This window comes from Haemaphysalis longicornis, unplaced genomic scaffold (assembly GCF_048455015.1).
Source record: "Haemaphysalis longicornis isolate Haplotype H1 unplaced genomic scaffold, Haemaphysalis longicornis Haplotype H1 scaffold_1, whole genome shotgun sequence".
NCBI lineage: Eukaryota > Metazoa > Arthropoda > Arachnida > Ixodida > Ixodidae > Haemaphysalis > Haemaphysalis longicornis.
Window position 1 is genome coordinate 435,559,546 of NW_027526203.1, and position 23,528 is coordinate 435,583,073.

General features: G+C 42.6%; 1 protein-coding gene across 8 annotated transcripts in view; it reads right to left on the reverse strand.

The window, feature by feature from the left end:
- The window catches only part of LOC144155780 (MPN domain-containing protein-like), a 44,868-nt gene that overhangs the window by 16,682 nt on the left and 4,658 nt on the right, over nt 1-23,528 (reverse strand). For 3 of the 8 annotated variants that reach the window (XM_077687429.1, XM_077687430.1, XM_077687431.1), the window contains 11 exons: nt 21,713-21,859; nt 17,210-17,278; nt 15,889-15,954; nt 11,466-11,524; nt 11,365-11,384; nt 9,525-9,612; nt 9,325-9,421; nt 8,298-8,370; nt 7,737-7,813; nt 5,789-5,960; nt 5,681-5,710 (listed from right to left, as the gene is read on the reverse strand). In XM_077687429.1, coding sequence (XP_077543555.1) covers nt 5,681-5,710; nt 5,789-5,960; nt 7,737-7,813; nt 8,298-8,370; nt 9,325-9,421; nt 9,525-9,612; nt 11,365-11,384; nt 11,466-11,524; nt 15,889-15,954; nt 17,210-17,278; nt 21,713-21,859 — 898 coding nt within the window. The remainder of the gene's footprint in view (nt 1-5,680; nt 5,711-5,788; nt 5,961-7,736; nt 7,814-8,297; nt 8,371-9,324; nt 9,422-9,524; nt 9,613-11,364; nt 11,385-11,465; nt 11,525-15,888; nt 15,955-17,209; nt 17,279-21,712; nt 21,860-23,528) is intronic. The other 5 variants (XM_077687432.1, XM_077687433.1, XM_077687435.1 and 2 more) reach the window with 3 other exon arrangements.

A 23,528-nucleotide genomic window follows, 5' to 3' on the forward strand; every position in this document is an offset into this window, starting at 1 on the left:
AGAGATAATTACTCATTTTTGGAGGAACAATAGACAAAACAGTGGTGGTCATAAAACTGTAATCTTTACATTTTCCAACACTATGAACACTGGTGAATGCAATAAGAGAATCAGTTTTTTTATGCACCGCTTGGAAATAATTTTACAGCTCATTAAACTTGGGTGTTTGAAATGGGCATTCAAAATGTTCCTTGCCGCTGGTGCCACAAAAGCTTAATGAGCTGTAAAATTAGTTCCAAGCAGTGAATCAAAAAACCGATTTTCTTATTGCATTCACCAGTGTTCATAGCATTGGAAAATGTAAAGATTACAGTTTTATGACCAATGCTGTTTTGTCTATTGTTCCTCCAAAAATGAGTAATTATCTCTAATTATCTCGGGAACTAACGGAACAACTGAAGAAATAATGCCATATTTGAAATCAGCAGGAAAAAAGCAGCAAGAATGACAAGTTTCGCAGAGTTTACTTAGAAATTTTAAAAGTTTTTGAAGGTCAGTGTCCCCCCAAGGAGGCCTTATGAAAGGCACCCTTTTCCGAGGAAGCTGGGCACCTATAAGCAAGGGCAGCCTGCACCCATCAGCTTAACTGCGTGTACGGGGCCTGACTTGTGCGCCAATAAGAAGGGACACACCTAAGGCGGTGGTTTCAAAGCATTCACCCCAGTGAGGTCTGCCTAGCTGGGCTGCCTAAAACACTTAGGCTTAGCATCGTGGTGAATATTTATGGCCCCTTTCCCTAGTGGCACGAATGATGATTCTGAGCGCAATTCCCTTCCATTATCGTCCCCTTTCCTGCAAGTGTAACTCTGTTTTCGCTAAGAGTTCCATTCCTGCAAGCAGTGACGAGCTGTAGGTGCAGCTATCTACATCAGTTCACGATTGCATGCAGTGCCGCGGTGTTGCCCTTCGTCATGTCGTGCATTGTACGAGTGCGTTCGTGGCTGTGTCCATACACTCGGTGCACAAGCAATGTTTTGGTGCACAGAAAACACTTCATGCTGTTCAGCCTTCTCTATTTCTTGTGCGCAACAGATATACAAATGCAGCTCAGGTAATGTTGCAGATGGCCATTTTGATAAGGAAAGTTCACTTTCTGGGTAGATAAGGTCACGAAATGGCACACATTTAGCCGAAGTTTTATTCTTGAAATGCAGTAAGGTGCACAAAATCTAAGTAAAGGGGTACTGACAAGAAATTTTTGTGTTACGTTATTTTCGCGGCTATAGGTGCCTACGAGCGCTAATCATAGAATGGTGCATTAGGTTGTCAATTGCAGCATAAATAATTAATTACACCTCCGTTTATTCGTGTCAGTTTCAGTTTTGGTGAAGCAAACACCGAGGCAGCCGCCACGACGGGAAGGTGCATCTGACGTCACTGTTCTCGTCGCACCTCAGCCGATGCTGGTCTGGGCATGCGCGCGCACACTACAACAGCCCGACCAGCCGTAGTCGCACGTGACGTCAGTCCCAAAAACTGTGACGTGATGCACAAGGCGGAAAAGCGCGTGCCAACAGCACCACGGCCACCTCGATACGTCACGAGAGCTTTGACGTCGGCCATTTGGGTCGAGGCACAGATGACGTAATGAGCTTGCTCAATGGCGCAAATGAGCTTTCTCGTGCGTGCAAGAATTAAAATATGTTCTACTGAACGGTTACGGTTTAAACTTTCGAAGGGGTGTCTCCATATACAAAGGAAGCTTTTTACATAGTTATTCGAGCGTTGAAATTTCGTGTCAGTACTCCTTCAAGACAAGTAAAAGTTAGGATTCTGAATATGGGGGTAAGAATCACATGGACGACAATGAAAGTGCAACTAGCACTCATGTGTTAAAGGGACACTGAAGTGATTCGTAAACATTGCGGGAGTACTAGCGCAAATTGGAGTCTGGAGCCTCTAGGCCATGTTTTGACCACTCTCGCTGCATTTATGCAAATTTATTTAGTGGAAAAATCAATTCGAAAATGCTGTCCTCCACTCTGCATCCTCCTTGCCAACTTCCTTTGACGTCAAAACAAGACGGCTAGGCTTGATTGTGCTACTGCACAGCTCGCCGACCCTACGACACAATCAGTCGGCCCAGCGTTCAGTCACCCGGCGACCTGCAGGTCATCGCGATTCCTTCGCTCAGGTGAAACTAAGCCACGGCACATTTGTGCCAGGAAAAACGGGCCTTTAGTTTGTTAGTTTGTATTAAAATTAGTTTAAAACGTCGCTTCACACAAGTGCACATGTGACGCTTCGCTTATTGGTATGCTAGTAGAAAAATCCAAGGCCAATTGAAGGCGGGAGAAGAGTCAGCGAAGTTAATATAGGTACTAAGGAATTAAAATCAACTGAAACTTTTACCGTAAACAGTACAGCGCAAAACCAAGGTGCAGGAAGCACTTTTTGCGCTGGGTGAACTAGCACAGGGGTCAGCAGCACGACCACACATCTGCGAACACTTTTCCATCTAAGGAATGCAGTCGCTAGACACAATGTATTGTGGAAATTTGGGAGACGCTTTCTGCACCAGCGCTATACAAGAAAGTCATCTAAGCTGCTTGAAATGCTAAAACTAAATAAAAATGTAAACTGGCTATACATTACATACTTTAGATTTTCGCCCTTGACAGCGCTGGCTTATGACTGTGTGGTCTGGAGCAGCAGGTATATTGTTTTGCAAGTCGCAAGCTTGAATCCCTGATAGTGCTTTTTTTTTTAAGTTGATTTATTTGTTTTTGGGCAATGTTTTCTAGACTGAATTCACCATTTTTGCGCTGTAACGTTCTTTCCTCCACGAGCAAGTTTGCAGAACGTGTGCAGACTGACACTGACGCGCCGGCGAGTTCTCGCTGGCGTGTTGTTGCCATAATCACCGACTGCTTACGGGCACAGTCCTGAATCAGTAGCCCTTGGCCTGGTGCGAACACGTTTTTTACGATACAGGCATGAGCCAAACAAGCTCCAAAGATGGAGAAAAAGCGCATCACATTTGAGCATCTGCGGTGACACGGAGGGCGTTCATCCACTGTGTATGCCTCGGCTAGTGATTGCTACAATTCCAAGCCGTCCTGGTAGGCTTATCTGATTCATTTTACAGCCGACAACAAGGCAGAAGCGTGGTATGTCAATTACGGAGATATCAAGAAGGCCTATCCAATGATAACATGATGCCAAGCATGTTGTTTCACAGAACTGAAACCGAAACTAGCTTGAATTCTTATCTTAGATATTGTCAAATCCCGTAGCACCTTGTACTGAGTTCACTGCTGTTACCGTATTTACTCACGTAATGAACGCCCCCCCCGCCCCCCCTTTAGTCATCAAAATTATGTTTCTTTTTTTCCCCCGCGTAATAAACGCACCCCCAACTTTCCAAACCTGCAGTCCCACGAATGGCCGTACTGTAGCTTTTCCACTTCATTCACTCCCACTGATGATGATCGCGCATGCAACCTAGAGCTATCTCTCGGAGTAAACACGAACAAACACTCCGGAGCGGCGTCGTTGGACAGCCAATCACAACGAAGCTCAGTCAGCTCAGTCTACTGAGCGCCTCAGCCCTACTTTTTTTTCGTGATAGCTTTGTTACTTGCTTGCTTTTCTGCTCATCTTCCCCTTTTCAGTCAGCGATGGGCCGAAATGTCAGTTACACGGCCAGTTTTAGGTTAAAGGTTGTGGAGTACGCAGTTGAGCATGGCAACCATGATGCCGGTAGACATTTCGAAATTGACGAAGTGAAGCCTTGACAAACAAACACGAGTGTAGTTTAATAAAAACGCTTTGTGTTTGCCCATTCTGTACGTGTATGTTTACTGCGAAAGGTAGGTTATATAATGCATTACTTTGTTTCGTGGTGGCCTTCTTTCGTCACTCCTAAAAAGTTTCCGAAAAATTACCCCGCATAATAAACGCACCCCCAACTTTGCTTCTGTTTTACGGGAAAAAAAGTGCGTTCATTACGCGAGTAAATACGGTAGTTGGCGTGGCTGCCACAAACTGCACATGGTAGTTTTTCTTCTTTCAGACTTTATAAAATAAATACTGCCTTATCATTCGGATAAACGATGAGAAGTGCGTTTATTTGAGCCTGTCTAAGCAGTGCAAGCAAAAACAGGAGCTTGACAAATTCACTTCAGTGTCCCTTTAATAGCAACTAGCACCTACGTACTAACAGAACACAGAGCTCTTCCTGTGCTTCTGAGACAACATAATGCAAGTGCTACTGACAGAAAGTGTCAGGCAGTATTTTTAAAGAAAGAGAGTTTGTTTTATGCAATTAGTACAGAGACTCCTTAAGTGCTTTAAGTAACCAGGACTGTGTATGTGAGCAATGAAAGTAGCAGTACCATTGGGCAGATTATGTCCCACTAAGGTATCAGCCACAAAAAGTGCCATAGTACACTCTTCCAGCAACAAGGCATAACGGAAGAGGCCTGCATTCTATGCTCACAAAAGCGACACTAGACTACCCCTGCAGGGCTTTCACTCCTCCTCCTCTCCCCCACCTCCTCTGCACTGCATTGAGGTCCTCCCTAGAACTACTTCTTTACTTAAAAAGCTTTTGTAGCACGTTTGCAGATCTGATATTGAACAGTATGATATTGTGGCGGTCTGTGGCCGCTTCATTGACAATGAGAATGCCCATGCAATTTATTCCCTGCAGCAATTTCCCGAGTTGTTGAGAGGACTCCACCGATAAAACAACTGCATGCCAATACCTATGACATACGATCAACTGAGATGTGGTGCGAGCCTTGGTGTCAAATATCTGTTATGTCATATTTTGTGAATTTGTTATAGTGTAGTATTCAGTTGGGGCATTCCACCTTGCATCTGACCTAGCATTTTGTTGCAACCAGGGCATTAAAAAACTATATAAAATAAGCATGGTTTTTAAAGGGGCCATGACGACACCATACATCCTTGTTTTATTTGAAAGAATGAAACTTTGATAACACGCTGCACTCCACTCGGGCCTGGAAACATGTTTTCCAACACAAAAAGTACCACGTATTGGCAAACTTTCAAACCTCACTTTACGTTAGCACTGATCTCATTGGTGACGTGCCAAAGCCAGAGTTAACAGTATTACTTTGCATTCCAGCATTGTGATAAAACAAACCAGGGTACCAATACATATGCACAATCACGTTCATTGGTGGCAGCTTCTGTAGGCAGCCACCAATCACAGCGCAAGAAAGTGGCTGGTTGTCTGTTTTCCTTACTATCTAGCCTAATCGTGGGAACTATTAAAATTGGCATGACTGCTACACTAAGTGGCAATCTTTCAAATGAACCAAACTTGTGTTTTGTCCCCTTAGTTCCTTTAAGCATCGCACCTGCGTTTACTTGTGAAGTTGGTAGATTTTTCTATTTGTGAAACTCAAAATTTGGAGGGCCTTCAAATACTAAAGGCTTTACAGTTTGCAATATCCTGTGCACACATGCATTATATTCCGGATAGGTTTTTGCAACATTTGTATAAAGGGTTACCACATGTTCAATGTCAAACTTTTTTAAAGCTTTCTTAGCAACTTTTTCCACCAATAATAACTGCTGCTTGCATCTGAAGTTAACGAATACAAAATAAATTAAGAAACAACCTGGGCAGATTGTCTACAATAAATAAACACAACAAAAGTAAAACACTGGTTATAATTTATGTAATGTGAAAACAATGTAAACATACTTGATTTTGAGAGAATGCTTTGGTCACAACCTAAAAGAGGTCAAAGAAAGGGCTGAACATGACGCTGAGGCTCAGTGATGGTGTATAAATACTACTTCAAGTACGTACAGCATATGAGGCCAACACAGGGTGTGTATGAGGAGTCACTTTCTCCCTTCATTGTGATCTGATAGTCCAGCTGGGAGTTGCAGTCTCGCAGGCTGGGCTGGGGAGGAGCCTTCGGATGGCTGTGGTACCAGCCCACCACAGTCAGGTGGCGTTGCTCCAGCGATTCACGGATCTGCAAACCAAAATATGCGAGGAAATCAGTGCGGCCATGAATGGCACTGCAGAAAATTCCACCACAACTGTGTCATCAAAAAAAGAGCTCTCCAAAACTCTTTAGAGCGAAAGCTCCGCTACGCTACCTCTTTCAAGGTCATTAATCGTGTCACAAGTGACCTTCAGACACTGGAGCGCAAGCTTCCCTTTTCTTTCTTATCGCTTCACTCGCTCGGACCCTCGCCGCTGCAGTACGACATGACTAGGCGAGGGTGAGGCGGCTGCTTCGCCTACATTTGCTCGCTCAGCGCCGGCTGGACCATCTGTGCGCGCTCCTCAGAGCAAGCGAACCACGACTATGCAAGGGTTTATTTAAAGGCCAACTGCACTCAAAATTTTGACCTCTTGAAAACACTATTTCCGTATAGTCTGCTGAAACAGAAAGCAAGATGCAAAATACAACAGCTGAAATACGCGCGTGGACGCCGCAAGCGGTCAGCAAAAATCGGCGAATTTGAAACCAAAATCAAGGAGAGCACAGCCATTAAAATGGCGTTGCAGCCGGCAAGTGAGCGGCCGGACGGTCAGCAGCTCGGGAGCAAGCCTGCGCGCAAGCTCTACACGCGCACGGGGCAGCAAATGGGTGAAGCATTCGCAGCAGAGCTTGACCGGTTCTCCAGCTGCGTGCCTGGCCAGAGGAAGAAGCCCCCGTCGGCCAGAGTGTCACAGGGGCATCATGGCTGTTTACGCATATGCCGGCAGGTGCAGCGTGGCCCGCGGCGGAAGTTTTTTAAGGGGGCACAGGGGTCTTTGATCAAAAACTTTGTTTTTACAGTTACGATGATGAAAATATGGGGGCATATGTAGTTTTTCATTCTGATTGTAGATATACGATTTGGTTTTGTGTAAAATGACTATAATCAAATTTATTTGGATTTTTATATTTGATTTTCTGACAGCCTTAGTGAAAAACCTGCTGGAGGGATGCAGCCGAACAAGGTACCAGTCGGCTGTACACAAATCAAGGAGTGCAATAACATCAACAGTATCATTCTATGTGGTCCGTAGCAGAAGTTACAACCGTTTGAAGTTTGAGCCTGAAGGCAAAACCGGCTTTTTTGGTTGCCACCTTTCAGGCCCAAACTTCAAACGGTCGTAACTTCTGCTACAGACCAGACAGAATGATACTGTTGATGTTATTGCACTCCTTGATTTGTGTACAGCCCACTGGTACCTTATTCGGCTGCATCCCTCCAGCAGGTTTTTCACTAAGGCTGTCAAAAAATCAAATATAAAAATCCAAATAAATTTGATTATAATCATTTTACACAAAAACAAATTATATATCTACAATCAGAATGAAAAACTATTACGCCCCCCAATTTTCATCATCATAACTGCAAAAATAAACTTTTTTGGTCTAAGACCAGTGTGCCCCTTAAACGCTTCTGACTGAATAACGAGGCATTTCACGGGGCTACCACTCGTGTCCCAGTTGATTTGGCGGTACTTACTACACATTAAAAATAAATTTGGTCAAGGTGAAATTTGAGTGCACTTGGCCGGAGCTTGGTTCCTCATTCTTGACATCAACGGTGCACTGGCTGTCTGTGCGTGCCCTTCAGTGCAAGCAAAAAGATGAATTCAATCACCCTGACGAGACAGCTAGACGGCAGGCTGCAAAATCTCAAGCAAAGGCAAACTTTCACGAAACACTGTGTGAGCATGGCCTTTGCTTTCACTCGTGATAACTAGGCGTGTAAGTGTTAATAAACCTGAGCCATTTTTTTTGTACCTCTTCCTCGATGGCTGGAGCAGCTTCTTTGTCACCCAGTCTTCCTCTGCATGGGAACGCTTGGAGTATGGACAGATCTGCACAAACAACAATCCCTACTAAGCAACCGCACAAGTGCAAACATAAACCCATCATGTGTATTTTATAGAGGATTTTTGTTTTGTTAAACGAGGAGCTACGAAAGCAGACCCAACACATTTTTGCAGAAGAGTTACAGATAAGGTTTGAACTTCTCAGTTTTTATTTTTTAGCAATATGTACTGTTTACTTTTTCTCAGGTACTATTTAAAATTTAGATTTTAGGTTTCTACTTCAATACGCCTCTGAAAACCAGTGTAAAATTCCCTAGCAGAGTAATTTTTACTGGATAGGTGACAAACAATAATCTTGACAACCTGCTTCGCTGCGACACAGCCTGTTCTGCTGTTAACCAGACTTTTGTTTTTTTAAATGTTGCACCAGACCTGTTAAAGTGGCTCTTTTCTGTCACCCTATGTCTGTATAAAATAGTTAGAGGAGAAAAGAAAAAAAGAACACCTGAATAACAGTAGACACACTTACTGTGTGCTGCAATGTCCCATGTCCCGCCAAGGTAGCCAACCACTTCACTCTCCGTCAGATGACAATGAAAGTCCTGCAACACAATGAAAAGAATGCAGCATACTGTACTCACACATTTGAATTCTTTTAACCCATCAAAGAAAAATAAGAATGGCTTATTTGCATAGAGTACACACGGTGTGATTCTTCGGCAACCAGATGAGAGCTAGAATGCTAGGCAGTGGCTCTTTTAAACGGACTACTATGCTTGGCTTATGTGAGAGCATTGAGCAGTAGCTAGCGAGTCATTTAGTCAAGGGATGCAGACAGTACACATTATGGGGGGATACTGGCCTTTTTTTTTTTTTCGAGCTACGCTTTTGGGTGAAAAAAAAAAGTGTTTTTCAAGAAGTTTTACAAACAGTGCAAATGCTGCTACCTATACAGTTACTAATTTTAAAGCACATGATGCTTATTACTGCAGAAATAATAACACTGAATCAAAGTCAAGTTGGGATTTTCAGCGCTAAAGCTACACGTGGGCTACCAGCAGGTGTAGTGGATAGTAGCAGTTTAATTCAAGCCACTTTGAGTTCCCCACTTCCTCTGAAATCTTGCAGACACAAACACACTAAACCAACATTTCGTACCCGCCGTGGGGCTCAGTGGCTAAGGCATTGTGCTGCTGAGCCCAAGGACACAGGTTTGATTTCGGCCGTGGCGGCCATTTTTTCTGATGAAAAACGAAAATGCCTGTGTGTCGAGATTCCGGCACACGTTAAAGGTCCCCAGGTGGCCTAAACTAACTTCCACTATGCCATGTCTCATACCTGAAGTATATAGGTTTGATGCGTAAAACCTCAAAAATGTAAACCTGAATTTTGAACCAATGCTTGGATGCCAAAAGGTACGGTAATTTTACAAAGTAAATACTGTGACTGTGCTGAAGAAGTTTTCTTGATTGGAAATCAAGCACAAAATGTGCAGCTTTGTTTCTGATATCGGTTCAATTTTTCATTGGGGAACTGGCAAAACAAAGAAGACTCACTATGAGCAGCAAGCAGTTTGTGGATATTGTCAATGTGAATGGCTGAATTCTGTCCAGGACGCTGAAGGGTGTGGAGATAACCAGGGTGTTCAAATCACTGAAAAGGAGAAAAGGTAAGCAAGACTGTCTTCAACCGACATTGGGCAAAACAGCTTTGATGTTGAGGGAGCGACATTCCAATGTTTCACGCAGACTCTTACCAGTCAACATTGCGAGTACCAAGAGCTCCGTGACTTAGAATAAGGGTCTCCTTTGGTGCTGGCTGTTCTGGTGCGTTCTGATAGGCCACTAAAAGCAGCATTCAGACATGAGAAAACAATGACCGGTTATAGGCGCAAAATATACAAAGTGCCAAGGTTTCCACTCTTCTGTACATGCACTTTGAAATTTCTCACTTTGAAAGTTCTCCCACTTCAAAAAGTTCTCACTTCTTGAAAAAAAAAAAAACAGTTTTTTCTTGGCTTGTAGTGTGCTAATATTAATTTAAAGGCAGGCAAAATGAAACAGTTGCCCTTCCCTTTGCAGCAGGTTCCCCAACTCAGGAAAGCATGTAAAAAAAAATTTATTCCTTTAAATAAAAATCTTTAACAGCCTTTCAACAGAAAACATACAAAGAATAATTCCCAATTGTGATACTTCATACAAAAATCAATTAAAATCATTCACATACAATAGAAAAATATCACCATAGGCACCGAAAAATTCTTTTCGTATTAAAAAATATACACTAAGTGGATGTTCTGTTTTTATTGTTTGTTCACAGCAATTATAAATTCATTTCAACTGAGCATGTCTTGACAAGAGCCTACAATAAGTAGTGTCTTTGGCATCTTAGGATGCAGCTCACAAAATCGAAGATAAAACATTGAGATTTTGTTCCTAGGGTTAAAAAAAAAAGGGGGGGGGGGGGGGGATGAGTGGAGTCAGCAAAAGGACAGGCTTGAATCCTACTCAGCAAAATACTTATGTGGTTATTCCGCATGGTTCCACACATTCCACTGAGGAGTGCAATCAAGACTTCGCTCTTCACAAAGGCATTTTATCCCACTGCTCTTTCAAGGGATGTGCGGGCAGGCACCCACTTTAGGCTTGACAGAACTAGTTTCAAGGGGGCCTCATTCGGATCTCCCCCTGGATCATGTGCCTAATGAGGGGCAGTGACACTTCATCTTGATCCCACCCGAGAGACAAGCTGCATTTCACTTTCTTTCAGGACAGCAATGCACATACAGGTGCAGGCACGACGAGGTCTTCAGCAATGATTCAAGGATGAAGGCAAAGTTAAAATTGTCTACCACGTGCAAAGAGAAACCCTGCTTTGCAGTATTCTTGGGTTCAGAGGTACATTTCACAGACAAGCACAAGAAACGCTAAGACATGTTTTGTGGAATTCCCACCTGTACGCAATCTTAAAAAAAAAAAAAAAAAAAAGGACACGCTTTATTCATAGCTGCCATGTACAGCCTACATGCAGTGGGAAAATTTTTAAATAGTACTAAGAAGAAGAAACTGGGCAGGTCAAAAAGCATTATTTTCTGCTCCAATCTAAAAAAAATAAAAGTGTGCCCGAAGCTTAAAAATGATAATGAAAGAAATAAAATAAATATGGCCACCTGTCAAGTTTATGTTGAAAGTATGCGTAAAAAGATTTTTGCACTGACAGAAGTGGAACGAGTGGAGTGCTGATCACAAATAATCAACTTCATGAATTTAACCTTAGCCTAAGTTTCATTATTCTCATTAAGCTAGTTTGTGATTTTCAAGCTTTCCTTTTACACTTTACTATACTATACTATCCGTTACTATACACTTTACACACAACTTTCAATGCCCATGTATGCCTCGACCTATCTGTATAACCTGCACAAACATCCCTAGTGGAACCCTGGGCTGCACCTGCATTGCTTGCTTTACAGAAAAGCAGGCTGGAACACAGAATTGGGTATGATGTAGCAGAGCTGTTACTAGTAAATGTTCCTTTAAAGCTACCATTCCCGATCAAAGCACTAAATTAAAAAAAAATTAAATTCAGCAACTTACGAGGTTTCTTGATTACTATCCTGAAAAATGAAAAGCAGAACACACATTAGCACGCCGTCTGTTTCATATGTTCCCCAATGAAGGACAAGAACTACACTTACCCTGACTTCGTTTTCTCACCAGTTGGCGCCTTTGCCCCAACATTATTCTCCCTGTCATCCTGTAGAAATCAATGTGTCAAATGTTTTTGCAAAGAATGGATGACATCATCAGTTCAGAAAATGTTATGAAGAAATAGTAGCTCATAGCATGAAGGCACTTAGGGTATAGTGCATACACACAGGCCTTTTCTAGGGATGCACGACATGCTTTTGCTCCAAAATTTCAAGTAGAATTCGAATAGACATGAAAATTATAAAGCCAGCAACAGGTGCAGATTGGATAGAAATATATGCGAAAATTATACTGCTCAAAGGATGGCAAATTGGTTTTTCTGTCTCACACACAGAAAAAGGCCAGACAACCTCGCATGATATGCCTCTGTGTGAACATCCTTCAAGAGTACGAAGCTTTTTAAAGAGGGTAAAAAGCACCATAAAGTTGACAGAACACAACGTTACTGCGAGTTCTGATTGATTGATTGTGGGGTTTAAAGCGCCGACGCAACGCAGGCGATGAGGCGCACCGTAGTGGAGGGCTCCGGATTAATTTTGACCACCTGGGGATCTTTATCGTGCGCCGAAATCTCGTACACACGGGCGTTTTTGCTTTTCGCCACTGTGGAGTTCTGTTCACTTTATTGAGTGCCCACTGTATAAACTAGGTTTAAATACAGTTAAAATAATTTACTTCAGATTTCAGAAGATTCCTTATGAGATACATATCTGAATCATTATCCAAGGCCCCACAAGATCTTCATATCCAAAAATCATACTTGAGCAACGTAGGTGGGTGGTTTGTATAAAACAGGACATGATCAAAAAAAAAGGGAAGGCTATTTTTCTGCATGCAAGTCGTCAGCTGAACATGTTTAAAGCAAAGATAGTGGAATTGACATTGAAAAGCCAGGTGGTATGAGTTTATGTTGAACGGACAAAGTAAGGGGGAACGTGGCAAGTAAAACGACTATTTTATTTATGGACCAAACTGAATCAAATTAGGAGCATTTATGTAACCAATCATTCTAACAACCAAACTGAAATGGGTTTAAGGGTACCTTCTATACTTTTTAAGTTAGAAGACTAATTACCTGAAAGTTGAATTAAGCATAATTAACTAATTAGGCAAGAAGTCAAGATTTGTACGTCAGTGTAATCAGAAATGCTTATTCCATGCAAGGAAGCTATTAGATTATTGCCTTATATCCTTTAGGCATAAAGAAAGAACAAGAAAAGTTTCTCCTTCCTTTCGAAATCAGAAAAGTTTCATGTCAAAAAAAAGGTGAAACTTTTTTCTTTTTGAATACCGAAGTAATATAAAGCAGTAATCTAATAGCTTCTTTGCACAGAATAGACCTTCCTGGTCACGCTGACATAAAAATCTTGTTGAGTTCTTGCCTAATTAGTTAATTTATCTTGGGGCAACTTGGTGAAGGTAATTAGACAGGTAACTCAAAAAGTATACAAGATATTTTTAAACCGATTCAAGTTTTGTTGTTAGATTATTAACTACATAAATTCTCCTAATTTGACTAGATTTGGTCCATAAATAACAGAAATAACTTTACTTTCCTTGTCCCCCCCTTAATGACAAATTAAGGAAAAGTTAAATTCTGTTTTAGCAAGGCTGCCCCTTTTACAGCTTTTGCGGCACTTGTTCAGTGACGAATGGTGTTTTCTTTACTTGGAAACCAGTAAATGAAGCCAACATTCACCTCTCTCTTCCTTTTGCGTGTGTGTGTGTGTGTGTGACATGGCGTAAGAAGTCACAGACCATGATCATGACTGTGCTTTTTTCCAACAGCGCTTGCTAAAGGAACACTAAAAGCTGAATAACTTTTTGATTTAACTGAACAATCATAGTTTTTTTTTATTCAACTATCATTATGACAAACTGTGCTCTATTAGTTTCAAAATAAATTAAAGCTGGCACTTCCATCTCCTGTTTCCCTTTAACTTTATGAAGCTGGATGCGAGTGCTTTGCCTTAGTCAGCAAGCATAATAGAAATATTTACGAATCCTTCTATTACACTTCTAAAACAAGGCAAAACAGCTTGTTAAGATCGAAACAAGGCCTTCTACGTGAAGTAGTTGGGCTACCTGTTCGGTGATGCACACTAAGCTTCGGCTTTCGTCTTTTTAAAAAGGCAAGTGCCTAGTTTACTGCACTCACAAACTCGCCTTTCAGGCAGACTTTGCTATGAAGAAGTCCATGATTGCAGGTTGTTGCATCTTCCTACAGCGAGCGATGGCTCTCTCAGCTGCCAGGGCTAACTTTACCCCCCTCCCTCCCCGTCCTAGTGCATGCCAAAGTACTAGCGGCCCTGGCCTGTGGCAGATGCACCATTTTGTTTCCAAGTCAGCGCAGGCCGGGCACTTCCTGTGACACCTAGCGCCATCTAGTGGTTACCTTTGATCACTGCCACAATATTCTTGAAAGAGCTGGCTGTTGGGCTTCTGTGGCCTGGCGGGTAGTGTCGCGGCTCCTAACGCCTACATCTTGGGTTCGAGCCCCAGCAATGATAGCTTTTTTTCATTCCCAGAATTTTTTAATGGGAAAATTCTTCCTTTAATCAGTTCTTCACATTCTTTTCATCAGGGTGGCTTAGTACCCTTTACGTTGGTTTAGGTGCAGAGAGGAGCCTATCACACATTTAAAGTTCTGTATCGCACCAGAAGTGCCCGGCCTGCACAGACTTGGAAAACGGAATCACTGCCCACCGTTTTAAAGGCAGGAGCTCATAATCCCTACTTGCTATCCCACTGCATGCAACAGCATTGGCGATAGATTTTTTGCAACCTGTGAATGTTGACAGTGTATTTGTTAAGTTTGTCACCCTGGTCTTCTTCATGCCATATGCGATGGCTGTCATCATAGCCGCCTCCAGCTTTCACCCTCTTGTTTCCCGGTTATCATGCATGTAGCATGATAAAAAATAACACGAGAGCAATGCAAATACCAAATCAAAACAAAGAAAAAACTGCGGCTCCCTCGCCTTCATGACAAGTAAATCCCAGCATACAAGTGACAACAGCGTTATTGACCACAGGTGGGTGCACACGCTCCAGGGTGAGTGAGATAAGGAGGGGGACGCAGCAGACTATCACTGGCATTGCAAGCACAGCAAGAAAAGCACATGGTGCGTTGTCCAGTTAAACGCGTGTTTCTGGAGGTTGTCTGGCAGGAGCGTTCAATGGCTAAGTACAGTCACCACGTCGTGCACTGTCTCAGATCCACATCATGCACTGTCATGAAATTGGCTCACAATTTTTATTTTAGAGTGAAAATTGTTTGCTAGAGCCCACAATAAGCAGATTTTACTGCGTAGAAGCGGGGTGTTGAATACGTAAATTTCTATGGCAACCTTCAAGAGGAATTACGATCTATTTGTTATAGCTATGGTTTCGTTATAAGCTGTCTCGTAGTACCAAAGTTTAATTTTACATTTGAAAACGCATAGAAGATCCTCCTTGATTAGAGTCTTTGAAGAAGCGCTGTTAATCTGCACTTATAATTCCCAACATCATGAAATGTAGGTAGCCGTCTATATTTTCATCTTTTCTGTACCAATGAAAAAACTGTTGGCACTGGGTACGGTGTATGTGCAAATTATGCGATGAAAGAAATTTATTAGATGTTGCCCTTGGCAGCACTTTAAAGTGGTGTGAAAGACTGTGGACAAATGCAAGAACTGTGCAAAGGAAGAACTGGCCAGGGCTCATCCTGTGCGGTTCTTCTTTTTTGCCCATTGTCTATCACCTCACAACTGAGCGGAGACCTAAAATTTCAGGGAGCCGTTCTTTTTCCACAATATCCGGTGTCTAACATTAGCAGTGCCAAAAAGCTTAAGCTAAAGCCTGGCTAAAGTTCCACGTTGCTCTAGCTAGGCAGGGGCAATACTCTTATGGAAATGCAAGTCGCTCACTCATAGCCACTCACAAAATTCAACTTCTTCAGCACTCAATATGACACTCAAAAACCAAGGTCAATTTTGAGTAGACATTCAGATCAAGCAAGGTAGGTAGTGCTCGCTTCAACATCAAACTAAAATATTTCTGGATCACTCATTCCTTTTTGTGTTTATTTGACGGCTTCTTAAAGGGACCACGAAAACAACATACAACTTGAGTAGCTCATCCTCGCTATAATTTTGTTGGACAGGAACTGTTGCTGCTGCCACCAAGGAATTATTGTTCAAAGAAGCAGATTTAAAATTTCCCGCTTCCTCTACCACAAAGGTGACACGCCTGCTCTGCGAAATATTTGCAGGAGCAGCCAAAAATGGGCAGTCCGTACAGAGACATGATGCCATCATACAGAATCTGAAAGGTTGGAACTGCCAATGAAACCTTAAAAAACCTAGCAGGTAGTTTCACTGCGTAGTAACACTGCGCCATGTGACATCACAGTGATGGGCTTCGTACCTGCTTCGGGCGGTGGAACTTGCTAGAATTTGATGACTTCTGCTCACCTGGACCTTCAGTGGTCCTCTGAGAAAACCGCAGGGGCAATTTGTTCATAACTCTTTCGCTTTTCAAATGCAATCACACTTTTATGAGAGCCGCTCCAGGATGGTGCAGCATCCTTGGAGCTTGTAACGTTCACCTCTGCTTTATGTCAATTCTCCATCTGTTTTTGAACTGAAGTCATTTGTTAATTTCCTTAACTCTGCAAAACAGCATTATTCTGACTTTCAGTTTAGACTGCAAGCTCATCAAACTAATTTAATTTGCTGTTGCTTCTGTCGACATTAGCCAGTCATGCAAATTAGTATCCAACATCACAATTAAATTGTGGTGAGGTTGCTTGCGAGTTGCCACCCTCTCCTCTAATTTCTTTGTCAGGTAGCTCATTTGATTAAACCATGTGTTAAAATTGCCATAAGCATAATCTGCATGATACCATCTTTAACATGCACTGTTTGTTTTTTGCTGCTACATAAGCAATTATGAGTTCCAATTAGTTTGATATATACAAAAATATGATATATCCAAACCCACGTATAATGAATATAACCCAAATTCAGTATAGGTGGAATAATTTCTAAACAAAAGTGAATTAAATAAAACACCTGTCGACCTGTCGACAAAACTGCCCAACGTGCCTTCTCGATGCACAATCACACTAATATCCCTACCAGCAAAAGGGGGAAAAAAAGAAAAAGTTAAGTTGTGTTGACCTTGGAGATGCACACACTTCAACGGCTTTCTACTTGTCCTCAGCTGTGAGACACTTGGAGTCGCGACAATGCTGCGGGCTCTGATTTCACAATGGTGCATTGCAAAGAAGCCCAGTGTCAAAATCTAAAGAAGCTGGTACGTTTTAGTAAGGGTCACAGACATTCAGAGTTAGATGTACTGAATTTGTGCTTCCTTGTAAAAATTACATTTTGCATTTGATATAACACAGCTTTCCGGTTCCCAGCCTTCTGCTGCATTGGCCTAAAGTAATTTGAAGAAACCTAGTGCTGCAACATGTAGAAGTCTACGCTGACTGCTTCAGTACCTAACATTTGTTTGAAGAGTGCATCAACACTTTTCAGTTATAGCGAGCTGAAGTAGAACTTTCTGTTGTAGACGAGTGTACTGTACACTGTACCACACAGTTTACAGGCTACTAGTTACAATAATATATATATAATACGATGCAACTATGCCCGACACAACTATGCAGGACACATATGCTATAAGAACTGCTACAATTTCTGAAAAAAAAATCATGCTTAAGAAATCAAGACTGGCAAACCTTTTTTATCCTCTGCTTCCTGAACCAAGTTGCCTTGTACCAATCCAGCTTTTTGCCTTTGTACCGGATCTACAAAGCATAAACACCAAGTGCAAGAAGTTAGTATGTTCAAAACAATATACCAAGACTAACGTTATTAACAATTTTGCATATATTAAGTTATTTTGAGTTATCCTGGCCCCACTTCCCCTTCCTTGTATTTTTGGCCAAAATGGTTGTAAATTTCACGACACAGATTTTTCGAAAGCTGATGCCTGGTGGCACTGAGTGCAATTAAAATAATGTTCCATAAGATTTTTTTTTAATGAACAGCCTCACCATTTTCTATAGCTTAAAGATTTAAGGCCATGCAGACAAAATACAAGTTTGTTTTGTTCGAAAGATTTGGTGTTTTATAGTGACCTCAGCGCTTTTCCGGCAGCATGTGATATGCTTTAGTCATTAAGAAATTAACCAATTTTGATTCTCCTGCCAAATCGTGTGTTTTGTGACGTCTGCCATGACATGTACGGGTCTTCAAAAGAACTTCAAGTGAGCTTTTCAGCCAGCAGCGGGCTGTAGGGTCTTGTTTACCATCATTCCTCCCAGATGGCGCTACCATACTGCTCTGCACCACTAATCACCTTTGCTTTGTTTTTGACTGTATTAGCACCTGGCTTGTTTTTGTTACGGTGGTAGTAACCGTTTCATGAAACATGAGGTATGCTCGACAAATAGGGTCACGTAAGAGAACGTCACTCCAGCCAATCGGCCAGTGTCATACGAGACAATCACAAAGCGCCGCAGTGCTATGCAGCTATAACAAGCATAATGTGCGCAGTACCAACAGCAGTATGCACTGGTACTGCTATGTTTATGAGTACTTCCGTAACTTCCATTGTTTTGCCTCTTACTGCTGTAAAATGAATATGCATTACCCTTAATTAAGGCACGTTCACACCTGCGACGAAAGCGAGCGAAAGCGACGAAAGCAACGAAAATTTCTGTTGCTTTCGTCGCCTGGCATCGCTTTCGTTGCGTGACGACAGCGATCGGTCTCGACCAATTTTTTTCGCCTCCGTCACCCCGTCGCTTTTGAAGCGGAAGCAGGAGGTGAGACTTCCTGACATCATATCCTGCCAAAGCACCCGGATGCTGTGTCTCCACAAGCGGCGAAACTCCCGTGAAGTCTCACTCCGAGCGCGAGACAATAACAAGAAAAGCAAACAATCGTCGTCGCCGTCGCTTGAAGTCGCATGCAAGTGTGAACAGCAAGGGTGGCGATCGCTTTTGCCTTCGTCGCAAGTGTGAACGGGCCTTTAAGCAAAAATAGCTCGTTCTGCAAGCTTATAAGCCCTGCATAACTTGCATTTGCTTTTCCCGGCCTCAGCCAATCGCACGGCTGTGCATACATCATATGTTCTAGTTCGGGAAATGAGCTAGTGAGTCGCAACGCCATTCCCTTTTTTCCTAATTATGTAGCTTAATTGAGCAAAGTTTCCGTTGAAAGTGGTGTCAGGATGATTCTAACGAGGCACTCTTTCAAATGAGCCAAACTTGTGTTTTGTCTGCACGGCCTCTTAAAGAGGTTCTGGGATGATTTTTGATGTGACGTAGTTCATGCTTTAAATCTGCTGCCACGTTATGTGGGGATAAATAGCCACAAACACTGAAGCATTTCATTTGATAAATTTGAAGCATTTCATTTGATAAATTAAGTGCATTGGCAGTCTAGCCAGTTCAGGATTTCGAGCAATTTGTTTTGGCTGCAAAACTACGATGTTGAAACACCTTAAGAATTAAAAAATGAAAATGTAGCAATTTGGCACACTGCATAAAATGCTGTTTGACAGTAGAAATGAAAGGCCCCATACTTCGTGCTAAAAATTTAGGGGTCTTCGTCAGGTTGAAACTTTAGACACAATGTAAATGCAAAAGGCCTCAACATTGTAGTTCCCTCTCACCAGGGAAGCATTTCCTGCTCTTGCTTTTATAAAAGCACACAGCTAACAACAATAAAATACAGATGATTCACATTCAATTTTCCCCAGAACACCATTTTTGCTACGGCTACAAGTGGTAGCCTATAACATACAGCTCCTCTGGAGTGAGAAAACGAAAGCACCCACTGGGAGATATGGACAGCGGAACCGTTGAAGAAGTGTGGTGTGTGCAGCTCAACAAGAAGGCCGCTACGACCTTCTGAGTACTGCATACTGATGATGTACTGCCATAGACAGCCTAAACCAAGTGACGACCAAACGACACAGATGGCGAGTCACCGAGATGCCTGCCCCCACTGCTGCCCAAATGAGCCACTTAAATCCAAGCATTCCAGAAAGCATGCCAATGAAACCTGGTCAGTCGCAGTAAAAACAGAAGCAACTCATCCCTGCAGGAGTGGCGGCAAGCCCTCAATGACCCTCGATCGCATGCTATATCTGGCTGTCAGTCGCTTTATCTTTTCATGGTCATGTCTTTTCGTCATCACTTGGTGACTTCAGCATATGCTGTCAATGAATACACATCAATAGCGAAAAGCAAGTTCTAATAAAAAAGCTCAAGCCCAGCAATGACCTACCTTGGCTGATAACAAAACAAAGGCTGATCATTCCAGCGGAAGGCTTCAACTGTGTTGAAGTTACTAACAAAGAGCACGCACGCATTGAAGGAGTGGTTCTCAAATGGGGGTCTGCGAACCCCAAAAAGTCAACGAGGACATTTCAAGCGTCTGCGAAGCCCTACCCGAAAATATGCCCCCCCCCCCCCCCCTTCCGATTCTTTTCTTCTTTTTGCGAAACCACCAACACAAAAAAAGGGGGGTTTCGCTGCATGGCATGCAAAAGTCTAACTTACCCACGTAGCACACGTTTTAACGTCAGATTTTTGCGCAACATGCGAGCTGTGCAAAAAGTCAGATGCACAGAAGGCGGTATATAGGGGTTTTGGCAACATTTAGCAGCGAGAGCACACTTTTTGACAATATGCTACGAATCAGCATAAAAGAGACACAAAATGCGGGCATTGAATTGGTGTATTCACAACTTTAGCTGAATGAGCAAGCTGTTTGAAACTGTGACACACATCTCCCCATTTCCTAGTGGGGTACCCCATCACTTTGGCCACCCTAAAAGGGGTCCCTGGCACACTCATGGTTGAGAACCAGCGCAGTTAATTTAAGAGACAATTCGCATTTATTTTGATGCTTTATATAAATGCCCAAGAAGCAGCTGGGGACAGGAGTGGAAACTGAATTTGTATTTCGAGAGCGCTGCCAGACCAAAAACAATTGCATTGTAAGAAATGCTTCGTGAAAATTCTGCCCTTCGGTGCAGTTGACGTTTGATTAGGCACGAGCCGCAGGCAAGCGTAACTACAGCAAATGCAATTGGTGCAGCTGGATTACAACTGGAAATTATAAATCAGAAGCAAAGGCCAAGTTACTTTCAATGACAGCATTCCCAGTTGGCCCTCCTTCTTTCGTACACATTCAAGATTTGAAAGAAACCAGTCAGAACAGCTCATAAAGGAAAAAGAGTAGGAATGTTTACGAGACATGGCACAACATTCCCCCGGAACTTGACAACACAATTTAGCCTCAAGGGCAACTGTACAGGAAAAATAAAAGCAACAACAACAACAGCAATAATAATAATAATAAAAGTCAGAACCTAAGAACAAAAAAGCAGTTTTAAAAGGAAGGAACCACTGCGAAGTGTAAAGTCATAGCTCTCCCTCATGCTAGGATGATAACCCTCACAGCTGCTTTGCTATAAGCTGCACGAAGAGGAGAAAAGTATATCAATAACAGCGGTTTCATTCCGATGAACTTGAGCAATCAGAATTATCAGTTCACAAACAAACACAAACAGCTAGGGAGCTCAAGAAACTTCAAAAATTGTTTTTAAATGGTAGGCTCTCTTACTTCACTGCAAGTATATACTACCTCAATGCGAAGCTGATGTGTTCACTCCCTGGGACAAAACACCAGTTTCAGCATATTCAGTTCATATTAAATTTTACACGCTGCAGAAAACAAGCAGAGAAGAAAGGCCAAAAATGCTCAATCCCATCAATGTCTTACCACAGTTCCCTTCACAAGCTTCATGCAGCACTGTGAATGCTACGTACACGGCTCTCGACACTCCGCCCATCTAACTCGCCGTAGCATTTTACAGTTGCTGGCTGAAAAAAGCAACAGGCGTTGGGGCGTTACAGTTTTGCCTACCCAGCAGGGGGTCAGAACTGTCCTTCCAAGAAGGCCTCAACGCCTATTGTTGCTGTTCTTCAACCGGCCACCACAGGTCCCCGTGTCTTCTTTGACCGTGACATCATCTTTCCATCGATTTATTCCGGTACGCATGCTCATAGCCTCCTCTTGAGGCATTACTTAAAGAGAAAAGCCCACTATCAAGGATAACCTACACCTGTTATTATATCTTAACGTCTTTCTACCGTGCTTTTATGCTCTTGTTGGGAGCTTTATAATTGCTTCTCATTAAAAAAAAATTGCAGGCATCTTACCGTGGACCAGCCACAACCGGACTTCTTATCTGGGTTGAGCAACTTCTTACAATGGACTGCCCAAGAGCTGGGTGATGAGTACACTTCTTGAGTTTCCCGCCACTTGATTTTGCCGTCTTTTAGCAAATCACCGGTGAACCTCGAGCCCTGAAAAAATACATCACGTATGTTGAAAGCCACACCCCATGATGCTTGCTTTGAACAGGCTTCAAATGAAAGCGCCTAAGACGACAGGGGTAGGAATGAGGCAGGAAGCTGAATACCAAACATTCAGTTGTGTCAGAACTGTCTTACCTTTTACAGTGAAGAGCGGCTCATTGTTCATTGTATGGGTCCCACAAAATTTTATTGCCACCTTGGCGGTGTGACATGGAGCTTCGAGCACACTGTAGATTTGTGTGTTCTCAATGGGCGAAAACATGCGCGACTGTGGTGCCGGTTTTGGGTACATGGTGTGTAATGAGCTTGGGCACTTTAGACATTAATGTTATGGGACAAATGCATCGAGTTCTTTTTTTGGCCACGCAGAACGACCAAGTTTTTAGCTTTTGAGGAGAGCTGTCACTGCTGTTGGTGAAGGGTTACATTGACTGTGCAATTTTAGTGCGATAAACTACAACAAAGCAAGGGGCCATGTCTTCATAAGGCATCTTGCAGCTTTTACATGTACAGCCTGCTAATTAGTGATTGGGGTCTTTTTTTTATGACCAGGCTGAGCACAAAAATAGCAACCAGAGTGCCTATATTTACAAGCTTTTTCATTGGCTGGCTATGTTACATCGCTGTCAAACAAAAACACGCTTTCTCATCAACAGAAGTCATGCACCGAAAATATGTGGTACCCGTGCAATGTAAACATTACACGATGTGCATTTTTTTCTCTACAGGCCCCAGACAAGGCCTGACAAGAGCGGTCTCAAACCTTTATCCTCTCCTTCCCTCTTGTAAGCACTGGGAAATATACTTTTTCAAAATGAACAGCCTCGTGCAGCTGATGTGCTACAATTAATCTGCTTTGCTTTTACCCTTTTTTAACAGAGGTTATTTTTGACATGACCTTCCCTTGGTCATGTCATTGGTGCTCTTTGCCTGTAGCCGGCCTTGCACCATAAAAAACCAATCAACTGGAGTAAAACCGTACATCAAGAACTTTGTGTGCGCAGTGATGCAATTTCGTACGAAATGATGCCTTTTAGACTGGCACTAAAAAGCACAAGGATGACAAGCAAATAAAAGCAATGGAGAACAGGTGTTCGAGTGGGAAACTTGGGTATTCTTAGCCCACACAAAAAAAGATTCAAAACTCAGTACAGCATGTTGTTGGGCTAGTTGGTGCTGCATCTTTAAAGGGGACAAAAAGACAAAATGCAAGTTTGGTTCATTCAAAAGATTGCCTCTTTATAATCATGCTGACACCACTTCTAATCCACACTTCGCTCAAATAAGCTGTATAATTAGTAAAAAAGGGAATGGCCATGCGACCCACTAGCTCATTTCCCACAACAGAACCTGTGATGTCATACCAGCCAGCTCTGCAATTGGCGGAGGCCGGCAAAAACAAACGCGAATTAGGCAGGGCTAATAAGCTTGCCGAACAAGCTATTTGCACTTAAATTTAAGGCACATTCTTTTCATATCAGTAAGAATGGTGGGACAAACAGTGGAAGTTACGAAAGCCCACGTAAACATAGAAGTACCGAGGCGTACTGCTGTTGGTACTGCGTGCACTATGCTTGGTTTAGACACACAGCACTGCGGGGCTGTCTCAGACGACACTGGCCGATTGACACAAGCAACGGTGTCTTACGTGACCATA